The 18,911-nt window shown below is 53.9% G+C and overlaps 1 protein-coding gene and 2 non-coding genes across 4 annotated transcripts; all 3 read right to left on the reverse strand.

Moving 5' to 3' along the window:
• Positions 1–5,956: 5,956 nt before the first annotated feature.
• Positions 5,957–18,284, reverse strand: DDX39B (DExD-box helicase 39B). 2 transcript variants are annotated; one of them, XM_062185806.1, is made up of 11 exons: positions 18,020–18,284; positions 16,171–16,491; positions 15,264–15,391; positions 14,237–14,329; positions 13,048–13,231; positions 11,945–12,063; positions 9,514–9,645; positions 7,165–7,274; positions 6,922–7,066; positions 6,648–6,795; positions 5,957–6,237 (listed from the first exon to the last, which is right to left on the reverse strand). In XM_062185806.1, exons 2-11 carry the CDS (start codon positions 16,379–16,381, stop codon positions 6,221–6,223), a joined length of 1,287 nt encoding a protein of 428 aa, XP_062041790.1. In that variant the 5' UTR covers positions 16,382–16,491; positions 18,020–18,284; the 3' UTR covers positions 5,957–6,220. The 2 variants fall into 2 exon arrangements, with proteins under 2 accessions (XP_062041790.1, XP_062041789.1); XM_062185805.1 differs by lacking the exon at positions 18,020–18,284 and adding an exon at positions 17,694–17,797.
• Positions 12,920–12,995, reverse strand: LOC133757242 (small nucleolar RNA SNORD83). Its single transcript, XR_009865616.1, has one exon. It is a non-coding gene; the product is annotated as a small nucleolar RNA SNORD83 (small nucleolar RNA).
• Positions 16,911–16,988, reverse strand: LOC133757241 (small nucleolar RNA SNORD83). Its single transcript, XR_009865615.1, has one exon. It is a non-coding gene; the product is annotated as a small nucleolar RNA SNORD83 (small nucleolar RNA).
• Positions 18,285–18,911: the final 627 nt, after the last annotated feature.

Below are 18,911 nucleotides of genomic sequence, written 5' to 3' on the forward strand. Positions count from 1 at the left end.
CAGCCAGCGTCAGCTGAGGCTGCTTGCAGGGGCCTTGGCTGTGAGGACGCCTCAACAACAGGCAACCCACAGCAGCAGAGGCTTTGGCCCAACCCCCGTGGGGCCCTGGCCTAAGCAGGCTATGGGTCCAGGTGACAGCACTGTGGCTGGTGGCCACAGGCCCAGGCCAGCCCCAGGAAGAGGCTTATAGGGATAGACTACCTCTTTTTTAGACACCTCCGCAGTTCATTCTGAACAACACACCGCTTAGCGCTTGGGCACAAAGCTGAGCTACAAGCATTCTCCAGAAATCAAACAGAAACAACGCACCAACAGCGGCCCTACAGCAAAACCCAGCTTAGGGCACCATCTAGTGGTGAAATAGGGGAAGTGGCCACAGGCTCAGAGAAAATCAGCAGAGAGATTGGAGTATTTCTCCTAGGAAAATAATAACCCTAGTGTGCAGGCACCGCACAGCATCAAGTACCAAGAATTTCCAGGAAACCACGACCTCACCAAGGGGCAAAATCAGGTGCCCGCAGCCAGTCACCTCCAAACTGCAGTTTCCAAATGCACAGAAGAAATGGCCGTCTCAAGGAGATTCAAACCTCAGAACACAGAGAGGAGCTGGCGGTGGACTAAGCCACTGCCTGAAACACCAGCATCTCATACCGGAGTCCTGGCTGCTCTGCTTCCAACCCAGTTCCCTCCTAATGCACCTGGGAAGGCAGGGGAAAGCAGCCCAAATTACTTGGGCTCCTGCCACCTCTGTGGGACACCAGGATGGAGCTCCTACTTTGACATCAGCCTGGCCCAGCCCCATCCATTGTAGCCATCTGGGGATTAAACCAACAAATGGGAAATCTCTCTGCCACTCTGCCTTTCAAATAAAGAAAAGTAGATCTTTTTTTAAAAAGGAACACAGAGGGGCCGGCGCTGTGGCTTAGTAGGTTAAGCTGTCGCCTGCGGTGCTGGCATCCCATGTGGGCACTGGTGTGAGTCCCAGTTGCTCCAGTTCTGATCCACTGCTCTCTGCTAATGGCCTGGGAAAGCAGTGGAGGATGGCCCAAGTGGAGGATGACCATTTGGGGAGTGAACCAGCAAATGGAAAACTTATGTCTTACCCTCTTCTCTCTCTCTCTCTCTCTCTCTCTCTCTCTCTCTCTCTCTCTCTGTAACTCTGCCTCTCAAGTAAACAAATAGATCTCTTTAAAAAAAAAAAAAAAAAAAAAAAGGCCGGCGCCGTGGCTTAACAGGCTAATTCTCCGCCTTGCAGCGCTGGCACACCGGGTTCTAGTCCTGGTTGGGGCGCCGGATTCTATCCCGGTTGCCCCTCTTCCAGGCCAGCTCTCTGCTATCCCCCGGGAAGGCAGTGGAGGATGGCCTAAGTCCTAGAGCCCTGCACCCTCATGGGAGACCAGGAGAAGCACCTGGCTCCTGGCTTCGGATCAGCACGATGTGCCAGCCACAGCAGCCATTGGAGGGTGAACCAACGGCAAAAAGGAAGACCTTTCTCTCTGTCTCTCTCTCTCACTATCCACTCTGCCTGTCAAAAAAAAAAAAGGAACACAGAGAAACAACTTAATATTCTAATGAGGGACTTAAGAGATGATGCAATTAAAGAAGCAAGCAGAAGTAGTAGGCGCTGGACCTAGTAGTTAACAGTGGAATACCCACATCCCATATCTTTTTGAAAGAGCCACAGAGAGAGCATGAGAGACTCAATCTCCCATCCGCTGATTCACTCCCCACATGGCCACAACGGCTGGGGCTGCACCCATCTGAAGCCAGGAGCTTCTTCCAGGTCTCCCATGAGAGTGCATCTTCTACTCCCTTCCCAGGCCACAGCAGAGAGCTGGATAGAAAGTGGAGCAGCCAGGACTCGAACCAGCATCCATATCGGATGCCAGCCCTGCAGGCGGTAGATTTACCCACTATGCCACAGTGCTGGCCCTGACATCCCGTATCAGATGTTCAAGTCCCAGCTCCACTTTCAATTCCTGCTTCCTGTTGATGTGCACCCTGGGAGGTAGTGGCAATGGCTTGAATGGCTGGGTTCCTGCCACCCACATGAGAGACCTGTACCCTGGGGGTGGGTGGGGTGGCACAGCACCTGAGTCGCCACATCCTGTATGGGAGCCCAAGCTCCTTCACTTCTGATCCAGTTCCCTCTGATGCACACAATGAGAAGTAGCAGGTGATGATGCCTAGAGTTCTTAGGTCCCTGCATCCCACGTGGGGTACCTGGATTGAGTTCCAGGCTCCTGGCTTCAGCCTGCCCTAGCCCTGGCTGTGGTGGGCATTTGGATCAAAGATCTCCTCTTTCTCTGCCTTTCAAATAAAAATTTTTAAAAATATACTGTGTGAAAGCCCATGCTGGCCGGCGCCGTGGCTTAACAGGCTAATCCTCTGCCTTGCGGCACCGGCACACCGGGTTCCAGTCCCGGTCGGGGCGCCGGATTCTATCCCGGTTGCCCCTCTTCCAGGCCAGCTCTCTGCTATGGCCCGGGAAGGCAGTGGAGGATGGCCCAAGTCCTTGGGCCCTGCACCCTCATGGGAGACCAGGAAAAGCACCTGGCTCCTGGCTTTGGATCAGCACAATGCGCCGGCCGCGGTGGCCATTGGAGGGTGAACCAATGGCAAAAAGGAAGACCTTTCTCTCTGTCTCTCTCTCTCACTATCCACTCTGCCTGTCAAAAAAAAAAAAAAAAAAAAAAGCCCATGCTGTGGTGTAGTGGGTAAAGCTGCCGCCTACAGCGCCAGCATCCCATATGGGCACCGGTTCAAGTTCTAGACGCTTCACTTCCGATCCAGCTCTCTGCTATGGCCTGGGAAAGCAGTAGAAGATGGCCCAAGTCCTTGGGCCCCTGAGCCCTCACAGGAGACCTGGAAGAAGCTCCTGGCTTTGGCTTGGCACAGCTCTGGCCATTGCAGCCATCTGGGGGGTGAGCCAGCAGGTGAAAGACCTCTCTTTCTCTCTGCCTCTACCTCTCTGTAGCTCTGCCTTTCAAATAAATTTTTAAAAATTAAATAAAATATCCTGTGCCCAGTAAAGCTATCCTGTAGGTGTGAGGGAGAGATATGAAGACATTCTGACACAAATGTGAGCCATGGATGACCTTATCTTGAGGGACACAGGACAGCCACTCTCCCCACCCAGAGGGGTTTCAGCCCCCAGCTCTGTGACCCACTGACGTCTAGGGAGCTTTCCCTTTGCGGCCCCTGGAGCCCTCGATGCAGACTGAAGTCGCAGAGCACGCTGGTTGGCAGTTGTCTGCTGTCTGACAACCCTGCCTTCTGCAGCGGGTTTTTCTGCCTCTCCCCAGCTGATTCATACGGAGGTCTTCTAGCCACAGCAGGACATCGCTTCAGAACACGCGGCAGGAAGCCCAGCAAGTCTACGCACTGCTCAAACCCCAGGTGTGAGGCCAGGACTCTACTCCATACAGGTGTGGAGGGCGGGCTCACTAGCTCAACAAAGCCTGATACGGGGGCCGGCGCTTGGCTCACTTGGTTAATCCTCTGCCTGCGGCACCGGCATCCCATATGAGCACCAGATACTAGTCCCGGTTACTCCTCTTCCAGTCCAGCTCTCTGCTGTGGCCTGAGAGGGCAGTGGAGGATGCCCCAAGTGCTTGGGCCCCTGTGCCCGCGTGGGAGACCTGGCTCCTGGCTTCGGATCAGCGCTGGCTGTAGCAGCCATTTGGGGAGTGAACCAACAAAAGAAGGACCTTTCTGTCTCACTGTCCAACTCTGCCTGTTAAAAAAAAAAAAAAAAAAAAAAAAGCCTGACACGGACACTAGTGGCATTGTTTATTTGAAAGGCAGAGAGAATCTTCCATTCACCGGTTCACTCCCCCAAACATCTGCAATGGCCAGGGCTGGACCAGGCTAAAGCCAGGAGCCAGGAGTTTCTTCTGGGTCTCCTACATGGGTGCAGGGACCCAAGCACTTGGGCCATCGTCCACTGCTTTCCCAGGTGCATTAGCAGGGAGCTAGACAGGAAGTGGAACAGCTGGGACTCTAACTGGTGCCCATATGGGATGCCGGTGGCTTAAGCCACTATACTGCCACAGTGCTGACCCCACACTAGTGTCATTGTGTCAGGAGCCACAGCTGCAAGTGACACTAAGGAGCCCAGGGAAGGCAAGTCTCTACAGCAGGCAATGCAGAACAGGAGAGGAGAGGAGGGGAGGGGAGGGGAGGGGAGGGGAGGGGAGAGGAGGGGAGGGGAGGGGAGGGGAGGGGAGGGGAAGACGTCATCCTGGGCCAGCAAAGTAAAGAGGTGGAGGGGCAATCAGCACTGAAGCCAGGTAAACCCACACACAATGCCCCAGGCTCTTCTGCCCAGCATCTGTGGCGCCTTGAGCACACCTGGCCCAGGGCGGGCCCCACAGGTACCGCCCAGGGTGAGTGCTGAGTGCCAGCGTCCCCACCCAGATCTGAGAGGCGGGTGTGAGAAGCAGCCTGGGTACCAGTGCTCTGACCACTGCAGGAGCACGCTTCGCTCCAGGAAAAAGGCCGATCCTGGTCTCCAACTGGGGCCAGGTGGGGAGGGGAGTGGGGGCAGCAGAGGGGCAGGGGTGGGCACTGAAGCCCGGAGGGAACCTGTTCCTGGCGGCTACTGGGCAGCTCAGACTGCCCCACACGTCACGGTCCTCCCTCTGCCCTGCCTTCGCCGCCTCCTGCTCTTCTGGTCCCTGACATCCCAGGGCTGGGGGCGGGGGGCAGCTGCTCCCAGAATCCCAAGGCAAACAGAAGAGCAGAGCAGCTCCACAGGCAGTGGGACGATGACATCATCGCCCAGGGTGAGCAGCACAAGGGGTGGGGCTGCAGGGCATGAAGGGGGATTTGGACCCAGGGGGGACTGCCCTTAACCCCACCCCACCCCACAGCTCCCTATCCCTGCCCACCACAGCCAACCAGACCTCCACAGTCCTCATCAACAGTTCATTATTTCTTGGGGGCAAGGAAGGTGGTGCTTTTCCCCTCCCAGGCAGTGATTCTGCCCCCCCCCCCCACGCCTGTCTCAAACAGGAAGCTGCCTTGGCATCTCAGCTCAGATGGCTTTAAGCTGAGAGGGTACAGCAGGTTAAGCCGCAGCCTGCACGCCGGCAGGCCACAGTGGAGTCAGTGAATCCCAGCTTCCTCCCACCGTGCCCGAGAAGGCAGCAGCAGTACTTGCGGCCCTGCCACCCACGTGGGAGACCGAGGTGGAGCTCCTGACTTTGGCCTGGTTGTCGTATCCATTTGTGAACCAGCAGATGGTCAATCTGCCTTTCAAGTATATACTTTTAAAATTCACTTTTTTTTTTTTTTTTAAGATCTATTTGAAAGGGAGCGTGAGAGAGGCAGAGATCTTCCATCCACTGGTTCGCTCTAAATGGCCACAACAGCAGGAGCCAGGAGCTTCTTCCAGGTCTCCCATGCAGGTGCAGGGGCCCAGACACTTGGGCCATTCCCCTTGGGCTTTACCCACACCACAGCGTTGGCCAAGTATAGTTTTTAAAGCTGAAACTAAGGTCAGAGTTGGTGGAATTCCTAACTTTCTGATGCTGAACCACAGCTCCCAAGGCCTCAACCTCCCCACCCTGCTAATGCTGCTTCCCTCCACTTCCCCTTCACCCAGGGACCCCAGCCCCACCGCACAGCTGAGCTGGCCCAAGCTCAGCTATAAGGGGCGCGAAGGGGCCCAGGAGGCCCAGGCCCTGGTGCTCAAGACCCAGAAGCCACAGGAACCAATTAGGAGACATGGAGAAAGCCTGGAGAAGACATGTGAGCTTCTACCTGTTCCTCATCAACTTTCCAACAATGGACACACCACCCGCCACCCCCTTCCATGTCATCAAGTAAATGCAAGAGACCTCCACAGGCAGCCAAGACAGCCATGACCTCCCAGCCTGCTCGGTCCCATTCCAGCCCCCGCCACCCCCGCCACGGCCCTGCCCAATGACAGTCTGCACACAAATTCGCTGACTCGTGCCCTACAATCTCACTTCAATTCCAATAAAGGCAGGCAGCACTTACAGATAACAAAGACACATTTCTCTTTCATTTTGAGTTTTGTTAAAAAAAAAAAATTCTGACAAATCAGGAGTTGAGGTTTCGGAGTGGTGGTGATGCAAAAGAGGGAAGCCTCGGGGGAGGGGGCTGTGAGGGGCAGGCAGCATAGTGTCTCCTTCACCCCCACGCCTGGGATCCTCTCCAGAAGACACAATCGTGCTCCAGAACGGCGATTCCTCTACCGCGTCTGCTCAACTGCGGAGAAAGCACAGCAGTCAGGCGGGGCAGAGGCGGGCAGGAACTACACGTGCATGCAAGGGTGCTTAGCTTAAGGTTTATGGAGAATGGAACTAAAAGGCAATTTTGTTTTGGTGCAAAACGTTTTGACATCCATGCATTTCCCAGGAACTTTCTGAAGACCCCTGTGCACACGCAGGTATCTGTGTCCTGTTGTAGCATGAATTTTAAGGGAAGGTAGAGAAAAATAGTTTGAAGGCAGGAGACTGCACAGAGGTCAACACAATGACCTAAACCCAACAGGGCAGAGACAGGCAGGAAGAACGGTCAGGAGCTCACTTCCTGTACAGCACGGGAGTTAAGGAAGTTCTTTAGGGATGAGGAGACCCGGAAGAGCGGGGGGAGAGCCGTCTAACAGCGCTACTCACTGTAGGAGGAGATGTCGATCTCATCGGGCAGCTCACTAATGTTGACCTCAAAGCGGTCCTGCACGTCATTGAGGATCTTGGCATCATTCTCATCTGACACAAAGGTGATGGCCAAACCCTTGGTGCCAAACCGGCCTGCTCTGGCCACCTGGAAGGAGACAGAGAGCAGGTCTGGAGGATCCATAAAATGGGAAACCTCCATGGGGAGAGGGAGCCGTGAGGCGGCGCCCTCAGGGCGGACGGCAGTGGATGTGCTGCGGGGCGCGGGGCTTACCCGATGCAGGTAGGTGTCAGAATCCTCAGGCATGTCATAGTTAAAGGCTATGTTCACCCGCTCAATGTCCATACCTCGACCAAACAGGTTGGTAGCCACAAGAATTCGTCGTTGAAAATCTTTAAACTGCTGATACCGAGAAAGCCTTTGTGAGGAAGGAAATTAGACAGGTGTTGAGACTCCCTCCTCTCAGCGGCTCCTTTTCCTGCGAGGACACAACAGGCCTCCCCACCCACAGCTCACCTCTCCTCCTGGGGCATCCCACGGTGGATGGCAATAGCTGGGAAGTTCTGCTCCACGAGGAGCTGGGCCAGAGCGATGCAGCGCTGCACAGACTTCACAAAGATCACCACCTGTGGGCGCGGGCGCAGGGCGGGCAGGGTGGGGCACGGCCCGCGGTGGGAAAGGTCATGCGTGAGTCTTCGGTAATTTCCCTCTCCCTGTAACTCCCTACCACATCATCGCCCGGGCAGACAGCCTAAGAGGGCAGCGAAGTCACTAAGGTGAGGATCCCAAGTCATTAAAACTAGGGTCTAGGGAGCTCATGACATTCCTACTCATCACGGCACTGAAGCCAAGGGGCCTGTTCTAATTCCAGGGAGATTTTAATGCAAACAGACCTCAGAGACATCATGAAGAAATGTTTCTCCTCAATACAAGAAATAGACTTAAGAACCCTAAATGCAGGGCCACCGCTGTGGCTTAGTAGGTTAAGCCTCCACCTGCGGCGCCAGCATCCCATATGGGTGCCAGTTTGTGTCCCAGCTGCTCTTCTTCCAATCCAGCTGACTATGGCCTGAAAGCAGTGAAGATGGCCCAAGTGTTTGGGTCCCTGACCCATGTGGGAGACCTGGAAGAAGCTCCTGGCTTCGGATGGGCTCAGCTCTGGCCATCGTAGGTTAACCAGAGGATGGAAGACTTCTCTCCTTCTCTGAGTTTGCCTCTCAAACAAATAAATCTTAAAAAAAAACCTAAATGCCCAAGATAGATTTTTACAAATTTACTAGAACTCTTCAAAGACTATTTTCAGAAGTTCATTTTACTTAAGGGTTCCATTTATCATCAATGCCAGGAATCAAGCAGAAAAACACACCCCTTTCCTCATGCTCAGCCCCTAAAACAAATGTCTTCTCTCATTTAAAAGAACTTCTCTGGGGCCAGGACTGTGGCTTAGCGGGCTATGCCTCTGCCTGCAGCCCCAGCAATCCTTATGGGCACCGGTTCCAGTCCAGGCTGCTCCATTTCCAATCCAGCTCTCTGCTTTGGCCTCAGAAAGCAGTAGACAATGGCCCAAGTGCTTGAGCCCCTTGCACCCACATAGGAGACCTGGAAGAAGCTCCTGGCTTCAGATCAGTCCAGTTCTGGCCACTGCAGCTATTTGGGAAGTGAACCAGTAGATGGAAGACCTTTCTATTTCTACCTCAGAAATGAATAAATCTTTAAAAAAAAATTCACTTAAAAACTTTCAGTGGGGCTCACGATGTGGCCTGGCAGGTAAAGCCACCGCCTACAGTGCCAGCATCCCATATGGACCCTGGTTCGAATCCTGGTTGTTCCACTTCTGATTCAGCTCTCTGCTATGGCCTGGGAAAGCAGAAGATGGCCCAGGTCCTTGGGCCCCTGCACCCACACGGAGACCCTGAAGAAGTTCCCGGCTCCTAACTTTAGATCAGCCCAGTTCCAGCAGTTGCGGACGACTGGGGAGTGAACAAGCGGATGGAAGAGCTCTCTCTGCCTCTCCTTCTCTCTATGTAACTCTGGACTTTCAAATAAATAAATTAATCTTTTTTTTTTTTTTTTTACAGGCAGAGTGGGCAGTGAGAGACAGAGAGAAAGGTCTTCCTTTTGCCGTTGGTTCACCCTCCAATGGCCGCCGCGGTAGGCGCACTGTGGCCGGCGCACCGCGCTGATCCGATGGTAGGAGCCAGGTGCTTCTCCTGGTCTCCCATGTGGGTGCAGGGCCCAAGCACTTGGGCCATCCTCCACTGCACTCCCTGGCCACAGCAGAGAGCTGGCCTGGAAGAGGGGCAACCAGGACAGGATCGGTGCCCCGACCGGGACTAGAACCCGGTGTGCTGGCGCCGCAAGGCGGAGGATTAGCCTAGTGAGCCGCGGTGCCGGCCTAAATAAATTAATCTTTAAAAAATAAGAAAAAAAATTTTCATGGCCAGTACTATGGTTTAGCAGGTGGAACCGCCACCTGCAGTGCCAGCATCCCATATGGACACATATGGTTCAAGTTTCAGCTGCTCCACTTCCGATCCAGCTCTCTGTTATGGCCTAGGAAAGCAGTAGAAGACGGCCCAAGTCCTTGGGCCCCTGCACCCGCATGGGAGACCCAGAAGCAGCTCCTGGCTTCAGATCGGCACAGCTCCAGCCGTTGCAGCCAACTGGGCTTGAACCAGTGGATGGAAGACCTCTCTCTCTCGAAGTCTTATTTCAAATAAATAAATAAATCTTTAAAAATACATTTTCTCCACCTCTCCCCACTTAGATGGTTTCCTCAATAAAAATATACCTAATACCCAGGCTCCTGCTACAGCTGGAGATGTAGCCAACGCTCATCCTCCTACTGGTCTTCGAACAACTGACCTGGTTGAACTCAAGGACATCCAGAAGGTCAAAGAGCTTCCGGTTCTTCTCGTTGTCCTTCAGTTTCACGTAGTACTGCTGCAACCCATGCAGCGTCAACTTCGTCTCATCATCCACGAAGATCTCCATAGGCTGGGGGGGAGGAAGGGGCAGGGAACGGGAGGAGGGCAGAGTGGGGGGGTTAAACCTGGGGGGGTGGAGGAAGCTGCTCTCCAATACACCCCATGGGGGGATGGGGCGAAGAGAAGATTGAAAACCCCACCACGCCCCCCAAAAATACCCATTTTACTGTGGTCTAAAACGTCAGACCCATTTCCTTCCTGTCAGTGGGGTTCTTTTTAAGACTGCCCAACTGAGAACTGGCGTGGGAACCTGCACTTGTGAAGGAAGCAGGAGCAACAAAACCACCCAATGGCAAGATGCCACGACCTCCAACGGAGGTGATGGGGAAAACAAACAGGAGAGGAGTCGCAACACACTGCAAACATCTGGGAAAGGATGGGCAACGGCGACTCGAGGTCAGTGACTCCTTCAGAGCTGGCTTTAGAACAAAGGGGAGGACAAGGACTGCTCCTCTTAAGTTTTCTCTCCACTAGGAAACTGTTACGCACATTAGGAAAGTGGATGTCTTCAAGATCAAACAATGCAAGGGACAGAGTCAAAATGCCATTTAAGAAGCAAAATCACTCCAGAGGAGTACAACTTGCCTCATCTCACAAGGGAACAGTTTCAGATTAAACTGGCCTCTGAACTAAGAGTCAAATCCCCTACAGGCTTACATGGACGGCATCAGTAAGTGGTGCTAGAAAAACAAATTCAGAGCAGTAGGTATGCATTTTATCTCTAACATTTTTTTAGAAATCAAAAATCAACCCTTGGAGATGGTGCTGTGGCACAGTGGGTTATTGCCCTGGCCTGAAGCGCCGACACCCCATATGGGCACCAGTTCTAGTCCCGGCTGCTCCACTTCCGATCCTGCTCTCTGCTATGGCCTGGGATAGCAGCAGAAGATGGCCAAATCCTTGGGCCCCTGCACCCACGTGAGAGACCTGGAAGAAGCCCCTGGCTCCAGTTCAGCACAGCTCCAGCCGTTGCGGCCATCTGGGGAGTGAACCAGCGGATGGAAGACCTCTGCCTCTACCTCTCTCTGCAACTCTTTCAAATAAATAAAATAAATCTTAAAAAAAAAAAATCCTTGAAGGGGAGGAGAGTAGCATTAAAGACAGAAACTGACACTAGTACAAAGCCCAATTTTCCTAACTTCATCCTACTTTAGGGAGGAACCCAGGGACCAAGATGGGAAAGAGTCACTGCATTCCATGGGGAAAAAAACACCAGCACAATCTCAGAAGGCAGGCTAACAAGGCACAAAGGGAACTTCCATGGCCTCCTTCCAATCTGATTCTAGCCCCAAGGAGAGCTCCAGTTATCCCACAGGAAGGAGCGCACAGGGAGGGGAGGAACCCACTCCACTGCTTATACAATGGGCTCTGCCCGGCCCCAGGCCCTGACACCCACTGAGTTACATCCAAGTGGAGCTATCCACTTTACCTTTTCCCACATCCCTCTACTCTGAGCATTTAAAAAAAAAAATTGTTTTAAAGAAAAAAAAAATCCACCACCCCCATTCAGGACACCCTTCCCCAAACACATATGGGGAAAAGAGGGCACAGCACGCGCTGGATTCAGGAAAAAAACCGGGAACGGAAAAAGAGGCTGGTTTGGTCCTCAGCTTCCTGGTGAGGTTTCCCCGCGGCCTCCGCTGCCGCCATCCACCGCTGGGTGCCGTCCACATTCCCTCGTCGCGCCACGGTGCTTCTCTGCTGCCGGCTCGCGTCAACCGAGGTTCCGACGGGTGCAAGGAGGTATGGGCAGGAAGGAGTAGGGGATCGGGGACTGAGGTGCCAAAGGCCCCCACCCCTGGAGGTGGGGAGGGGGCGGGTTCATTTGTGCTGTTTGCTCTTCTTCTGTCGAGCCCTGCCATCTGTCTGTCCCTCTCTCTTGCTCTCCTGCCACCGGGAGGTATGTGTTTTGGTGAGCAGAAGGCTCCAGCTGTATGCTCGATGCCACCTTGAGGGTGCGTGGCTGTAAGGGGTATGTAGATGACGGTGGGCGGTAGGGCAGAAAACACTGCCCTCCCCCAAAGGGGAGAAGAGGTTAAAAAAATGCTGTTGATTTTTTAAAAGCAGTCGAACACTACCCGCTCTCACGTTAACCCGACCAAGTCTTCCGGAGTTTCCCTGGCACCCGCGCAGACCCTAACGCTAGCTGTCTCTGCCTCGCTGTGTCTCTTCAAGGAGCCATCACTCCCAGACGGGCACGAGCCCCCTTCTTGACGTCTGAAGGACAAGGGGGTCTGGAGGAGGAGGGCGCGGAGGGAGAGGAGGCAGCGGGCGGGGAGTGGAGGAAGAGAAGGTAGAAGGGTATTTACATCTTGCATGAACTTGCGGCAGACGGGACGGATCTCTTTGCTCAAGGTAGCACTGAACATCATGACCTGCTTCTCGTGGGGGGTCATGCGAAAAATTTCCTGGACATCCCGACGCATGTCTGCAGGGAAGGAAAAACAAGAGGAGAAAAGAGCACCGTGAAAACCAGAGCAGAGGCCTGCCGGCTGAGGTTGAGACTGGAAGCAGGTAAGCGAGGGATTCATGCCATGGAAAAGTGCCCCAGTTCTCTGAGCACCATAAAACCAGACCCACAGCAATCACAACGGAAAAAGCAGTGAGCTTGAAATAAACGATTCCCAGCTCTGTCTTAATCAACTCCAAAGCCCCAAAGTATAAAACAGGGATGAAGCCCACCATGTATCTCAAAAGGACAAGGCCTTTGCAAAATGCTTCCCCCAACTCCTCATTCCCTAAGCCCCAGCCTCTGCAGACTCCACAACATTCCAGATGTCAAGTCTACTCCACGCCGCCTCAGGATCACCACTTTCCTACAGTCAGGCGGAGCCATCACTGCCCGGAGCCACCTGACAGCTGGCCATCTTAAACAGCCATCAAGATCCATCACACAAACTTCTCTAGACTATGTCCATCCCCCTCACCCACTCACCAAAATTCAGTTCTTACTGAAATTTTCCTTCAACAACCCCACTCAGCCTGCTAGAATAGCACACCATACAAACTCCCACTCTCTCTCCATTATCCTAGAATTTAGGCCTAGCAATCTACTCAGCCATAAATCCTAACTGCAAGTGTTATGCTACAGAGGCCAGAGTATACCAACTCCTTGTTGAGTACCTCCCACTACAACACCCACTGTTTAAAAAAAGAGCGGTAGTGGTGACATATTATCAGACTCCTAGTCTCAAAGAACATCTGTCATAGAAAGCCCATGATATCCACCTCCCTAACGGTCAAAATTGGTTAAAGCGCTAACAAACGCAGTCCAGGGAACCCAGAGCCATCAGTCATGGGTGATAGATAGAGAGTCGTCCTTGCACTGAGTGCTCCTGTAGCAAACAAGCATCATTTGGCTCTGAAGGGCAGGGCCCTGGACCGCCAGCCCAGTCCCAGCACTGCCACTCACCGAGCTGTTCAAGCATCTTATCGCATTCATCCAAGATAAAGTGTTTAATGTGTTTGAGGTTGAGGCTCTTGTTCCGAGCCAGGGCTAGGATGCGGCCAGGAGTCCCCACGACAATATGCGGGCAGTTCTTCTTCAGCACCTCTTCATCCTTCTTGATAGACAGACCACCAAAAAACACGGCGACCTGCCAAGCCAGGGAAAGACAGAGCGTGACAATGAAGGAAGGATTCCCATCTGCCCAGAGTCCCCATTCACTCAAGTTGCTCCAAACCACATCGTAGAACATTTCAGAACTTTATCTTAGGATCTGGGGCTAGTGTTGTGGTGTAGCAGGCTAAAGCCACCACCTGCAACACCAGCATCCCACACGGGCAACAGTTTAAGTCCCAGCTGCTCCACTTCCAGTCCAGCTCCCTGCTCATGTGCCTGGGAAAGCAGCAGAAAATGGCCCAAGTGCTTGGGGCCCTGCTACCCATATGGGAAACCTGGATGAAATTCCTGGCTTCAGCCTAGCCCAGATCCTTTGGGGAGTGAACCAGCAAAGGAAAGCTTTCCCCTCCTCGCTCTAAGTAACTCTGCCTTTCAAATAAACAAATAAATAAATCTATATAAAACAAACAAAAAAGATACACCATTCTTGTAGAGCCTCCAGCTGCCTCTTGCTACACTCTCCAAAATTCTCTAAGCACAGTGAAGTGAATGGGTATAAGTACTAGTAAGGAAAGCACGGTGGCAGCTAGGCACGTGGTACAGTGGTTAAGCCATCACATGGGACATCCACATCCCATATACGGAGTCCCTGGTTGAAAATCTGTGTGCAAATACACAAGTGCCTTTCAAATAAAAACAGAAACTTCAAAAAAAGGATGGCCATGTGGTACACAGCATCCAGAGCCTGATCGTGAGTTCTGCTACCCAACAGGTGTATTTACACTGCATTAAGCCAAGCCAAACTAAGGCTTCTACAAAAATAAAATGCAGCAAAGCATCTCTTAAATTATATATGCAATGAGCCCTATGTTTTAGCAAGATCTCCTGTACACTGGAAGCCTGCAGGGACTTAACCTCAGTTACACATATGCCGAGATTCTCACATAAGCTGCGATACACACAGCTGAGCTAAACTTTAAGGTCCCCAATGCCCATCCCCACCCCCATTCACTCTGTCCAGGTCTCCACGCTTGCTTACCTTGACATTGGGCATGTACTTAGAGAAGCGCTCATACTCCTTGCTAATCTGAAAAGCCAGCTCTCTAGTGTGACACATCACCAGCACAGACACCTGGGAGAGAGGGTTACATGAAAACATACAGTGTATATGCTCTTTGTTGCCCTCTTGGAGAGTAAGAACCACAGAAGCACATCTGCAGACCACAAATGACTTAGGTTCTGAGATTTCAATGATCAGCCCCAAGCTTACCACCACACCCCCACACTGTCAAGGGTGACAGTCTCCATCTTCTGTGGGACAGCGGATAAAGCCACTGCCTGCCAGCATCCCATATGAGCACCGGTTAGAGACCCAGCTGCTCCACTTCTAATCCAGCTCCCTGCTAATATGTGCCTGGGAAAGCAGCAAAGGATAGCCCAAGTGCTTGGGTTCATGCTACCCACATGGGAGATCAGAAAGAAACTCCTGGCCGGCGCCGCGGCTCACTAGGCTAGTCCTCCGCCTTGCGGCGCCGGCACACCGGGTTCTAGTCCCGGTCGGGGCACCGATCCTGTCCCGGTTGCCCCTCTTCCAGGCCAGCTCTCTGCTGTGACCAGGGAGTGCAGTGGAGGATGGCCCAAGTGCTTGGGCCCTGCACCCCATGGGAGACCAGGAGAAGCACCTGGCTCCTACCATCGGATCAGCGCGGTGCGCCGGCCGCAGCGCGCTACCGCGGCGGCCATTGGAGGGTGAACCAACGGCAAAAGGAAGACCTTTCTCTCTGTCTCTCACTATCCACTCTGCCTGTCAAAAATTAAAAAAAAAAAAAAAAAAAAAGAAAGAAAGAAAGAAACTCCTGGCTTCAGCCCTGGCTGTTGTTACAGCCGTTTGGAGAGTGAACCAGCAGATGGAAGATCTTTGTCTCTTCCTCTTTCAAATGAATCTTAAAAAAAAAAGGGGGGGGTAGGGGAACCCCGGCTATAAAAGCACAACACAGCTGGGACAGAAGCACCCTCCCACGTATGCCTAGCCAAAGCACCTTCCCCAGCACACTCCCCAAACATACCTGCCCAGTAACTGGCTCCAGCTGCTGCAGTGTGGCCAGCACAAACACCGCTGTCTTCCCCATGCCGGACTTGGCCTGGCACAGGACATCCATTCCGAGGATGGCCTGAGGGATGCACTCGTGCTGGACTGGAAACAGAAAACAATGGGAGACCTCGACACAACTCCACCTCTCCCCATGCCAAACCCAGTTCTCACACTCAACTCTCAGAAAATTTACCTGGTTTTGGTCAACGTCCAGCCTCCGCTTCCTCAGTTACATTTATCCTGACACCAGAGCCCTGCTAGTTCCTCCTACTCTAGCCTCCCCCAGGTTTTGGCCTCCACACTCAGATTAACAACCCTCCTGCACTACCACCAGCTCACTCTCAGCGATCCTGGTTCCGTCCTTATTGTCCTTCATCTGTAACAGCCGGTGGCACCTGAACGCTTGTCACAAGCCATTTCTCTTACTTTAGGCTGCCAGGCTTCGGGATATAAAACCCAGCAACCTTGAATAAAATAAGGGACTTGGCACCAGACCCAGAAGCCAGCCATCTTTAGACCAAAAAGGTTTCCAGAGATCAGTGTTGGCCTGACCCAACAGAGAATAACTAATGGTGCAATCAGCAATCGGGCTCTTTCTGGAAATTTAACATTAGAGCTCAAAATGACAAAGTTAACAACAAGCAGGGAAGAGGAGAGAAGTCACAGGAAGGAACAGCAGGCCTCCAGGCCACTTCTGGACCACCAGCACTTCCAGGCCGTCACCACAGAGCAGACTGTGTAAACCCCTAACTTGTTAAAAGCGCTTTTGGTAATTCCCTATTTGTACTAAACATAAACCCTTACCGCCTGAAGAACCCGACTATATCTTTGTCTCATTCTCACGGGGCCTAGTGAGATCTCTAGGTCCAGCCAAAATTTACCTTCTGATGGATGCTCGAAGCCACAATCAACAATGGCCCGGAGCAACTCTGGCTTGAGCAGGAAGTCCCGGAAGCCAGAGCTGTGGATGGAGACGTAGGAGCCCTTGACGTCCTTCTTAGCAGGGGCCTCAGCCCCGTCTCCCCCAGCTGCTGTCTCCACCTCATCCTCCTCGTAGTCCAAGAGCTCGTTGTCCACGTCGTTCTCTGCCATCACTGGGCCAGCGGGGGGAGGCGGGGAGGGCTCTCAGGATCGACTCTTGCAGAATGGGGGGAAGCGAGCGGGAAGCGGGCGGGCAAAGACAGCAGTGTCTGGAGGAAGAGCTAGGAAAAGAGACGGCCAATGTATCAGTCACAGGCAGGGCCTTCGCCACCCCTTCTGAGCCCCACACTTTCCTCCTGTCCCTATGATGCCTTTTATCTGGGAAAAAATGTCAGTACAGAACGAGAAACACATACGTAAACGTGAAAAGCAAATGCAAGAGAGGAAGCGGGAAAAGTGCTCTCAGGGGACGTGGCTGGGACGCAGGTGCCCAGCAAGCCTTAGGAGCTGGGTAGCAGAAATCCAGTTAGCTGTTGAGGGGCAGGGCAAGTTCCAAGTTCCTGCTGTGTATGCAACAGCAGCGGAAGACAAAAGGATACCGGGAAGGTGATGGGACTAACGACTCAGGGGAGTGGGAGCCAGGTGCTGATAAGCCCTCAAGGCCAAACCCAGGGCTGTGCCTACTGACTCCACCCACGGCAGCCATCAGTCCAGGGTGATAGATTAAGGTCATCAGCGCGCCAAGCGCTCACGCCTCAAAACGAAAACATCATGTGGCTGCCAGACACGACCCCCAGCTCGCCGGCCTCCCAGCCCTCAGCACCCTCCTCCGTGCTTAGGGATCCTGTGTAATTAATGGGGGGGAGGGGATTCGCGCGCGCACACGCGCTCCATCTCCCGATCCCACAATGGGTAAGGGGGAAGCAGGACCGAGGGGGGGAGGTCTCCCCTAACAGCATTTTTACCAAGAGGTACCGCGTTCCTAAGGCGCTACTCCCTGGAGACGCCACCCGGAGACACCGGGAAAGCGCTCCCAACAAGGGTGGCACAGCGAGGTGAGAAAAGTCCAACTGGGCCCGTCGACGGGCGGCTCCTCCTCCTCCTGGTCCCACACGGCGGGCAAGAGGCCCCGAGAGAGACGCGGCGGTGGGCAGAGCCACGCCCTTCGCAAACGTCCAGAACCCGCCGCCGCCTCCCGTCGGCGCTGGACCCTCAGGCTAGCGGGGGAGCCCCACGCGGAGCCGGCAGCAAAGGAACACAATGGCGCCGGAGCCACCATCTTGGATTGGGCCTCCCTTGTCTCCTCGTCTCCCCCCGCCGAAGCTCTTTGCCCTCGAAAAGGTTCAAAGCAGTGTAACTAACAACTCCATCATGCCCCTGCGACCAGACCAACGCCTACGGAAGGGGTATCAGGAGCCTAAGCGGCAGGACAACCAGAAAGAAACGCAGATGGAGGCGGATGGTAATGAAGGCCGAAGCTTACCTGAGCAGGGCGAGCGCGTATGGCGGCGGCAACAGCGACGAAGGAGGGAATCTGCCTTCACTTCCGGTTCCCGGCTTCCCTCCACTGCCGCCCGCCTTCCCGCCCGCCACGGCGCAGGCGCGAGGGGACCGGAAGCAGGGCCTTCCGCGGCTCTGCAGGTCCGCGCGCTGCGGGCTCGGCTTAGGGAAATGCCTGTCTGCCGCGGTTTTCTCCCTAGGCCTCTTCTAACTCCCGGCCACTGCCAGCAACACATGACAGAAAGAAAACGGCCCTCTCTGACCGCTGGCCTCTCTCTCCCCGTGTCGCACCCCTCCCCACGCCCTCACCTCTTCGTTTAGGAGTTGGCCGTGCAGGTCTTCTCTCCGGGCACGCCTCTGCGGGAGCGAGCGCGGCGAGGCGGGGCGGCGGCCGCGGGTTCCCACGGGGTCCTCGGCGCGGTAGTCAAGGTGACCTGCGGGCGTCTGGGCTCAGGCTGGGGCTCGGGGCGGCGGGTCCGAGGCCGCGGCAGTGAGCCTTGCACAAAGGGATGGCGACGGCGTTTGCCCGGAGTAACGTTGGCCCAGGTAGCTAAGGCCCCGGAGCTGGTGAGCGAGGGCGCTCAGATTCCTCCCCCGCTGATAATGAGGGTTATATATCCTTGCAGAAATGTTAATCCAGGGGGCCGGCGCTGTGGCGTATAGGCTAATCCTCCGCCTGTGGCGCCGCCCTCCCAAATGCGCGCCAGTTCGAGCCCAGGCTGCTCCACTTCCGATCCAGCTCTCTGCTGTGGCCTGGGAAAGCAGTGGAAGATGGCCCAGGTCCTTGGGCCCCTGCACCCGCGTGGGAGACCGGGAAGGAGCTCCTGGCTTTGGATCGGCCCAGCTCGGGCCGTTACAGCTATTTGGGGAGTGAACCAGCGGATGGAAGACCTTTCTCTCTGTCTCTCTCTACCTCTCAAGTAAATAAATACAAATTTTATTTATTTATTTCCCTCCCTCCAAAGAAACCTTTTATTTAAGGAATACAAACTTCATGCATTTCAGAAGTACAACCTTAGGAATATAATGATTCTCCCCACCATACCCGCCCTCCTACCCCTCCTTCTCCTCCCATTCACAGTCCCATTCTCCACTAAGATCCATTTTCCATTAACTGTACACAGAAGACCAACTCTAAGAGTTCAACAATTTGCATGAAAAAAAAAACTCTTCCTCAGCAGGCCAGATAAGGGCTGTTCAA

This window comes from Lepus europaeus, chromosome 3 (genome assembly GCF_033115175.1).
Source record: "Lepus europaeus isolate LE1 chromosome 3, mLepTim1.pri, whole genome shotgun sequence".
In the NCBI taxonomy this organism is placed as follows: domain Eukaryota; kingdom Metazoa; phylum Chordata; class Mammalia; order Lagomorpha; family Leporidae; genus Lepus; species Lepus europaeus.

Bases quoted from the DNA above. Each gene is read 5' to 3' on its own strand.
- DDX39B (XM_062185806.1), bottom strand. From the start codon at position 16,381: ATGGCAGAGAACGACGTGGACAACGAGCTCTTGGACTACGAGGAGGAT. The intron at 9,646-11,944 runs GTAAATACCCTT...CCTCCCCCCCAG, and splicing joins GCCGCAAGTTCATGCAAGAT to CCTATGGAGATCTTCGTGGA. The intron at 7,067-7,164 runs GTGAGCTGTGGG...TTCCTCACAAAG, and splicing joins GGGATGCCCCAGGAGGAGAG to GCTTTCTCGGTATCAGCAGT.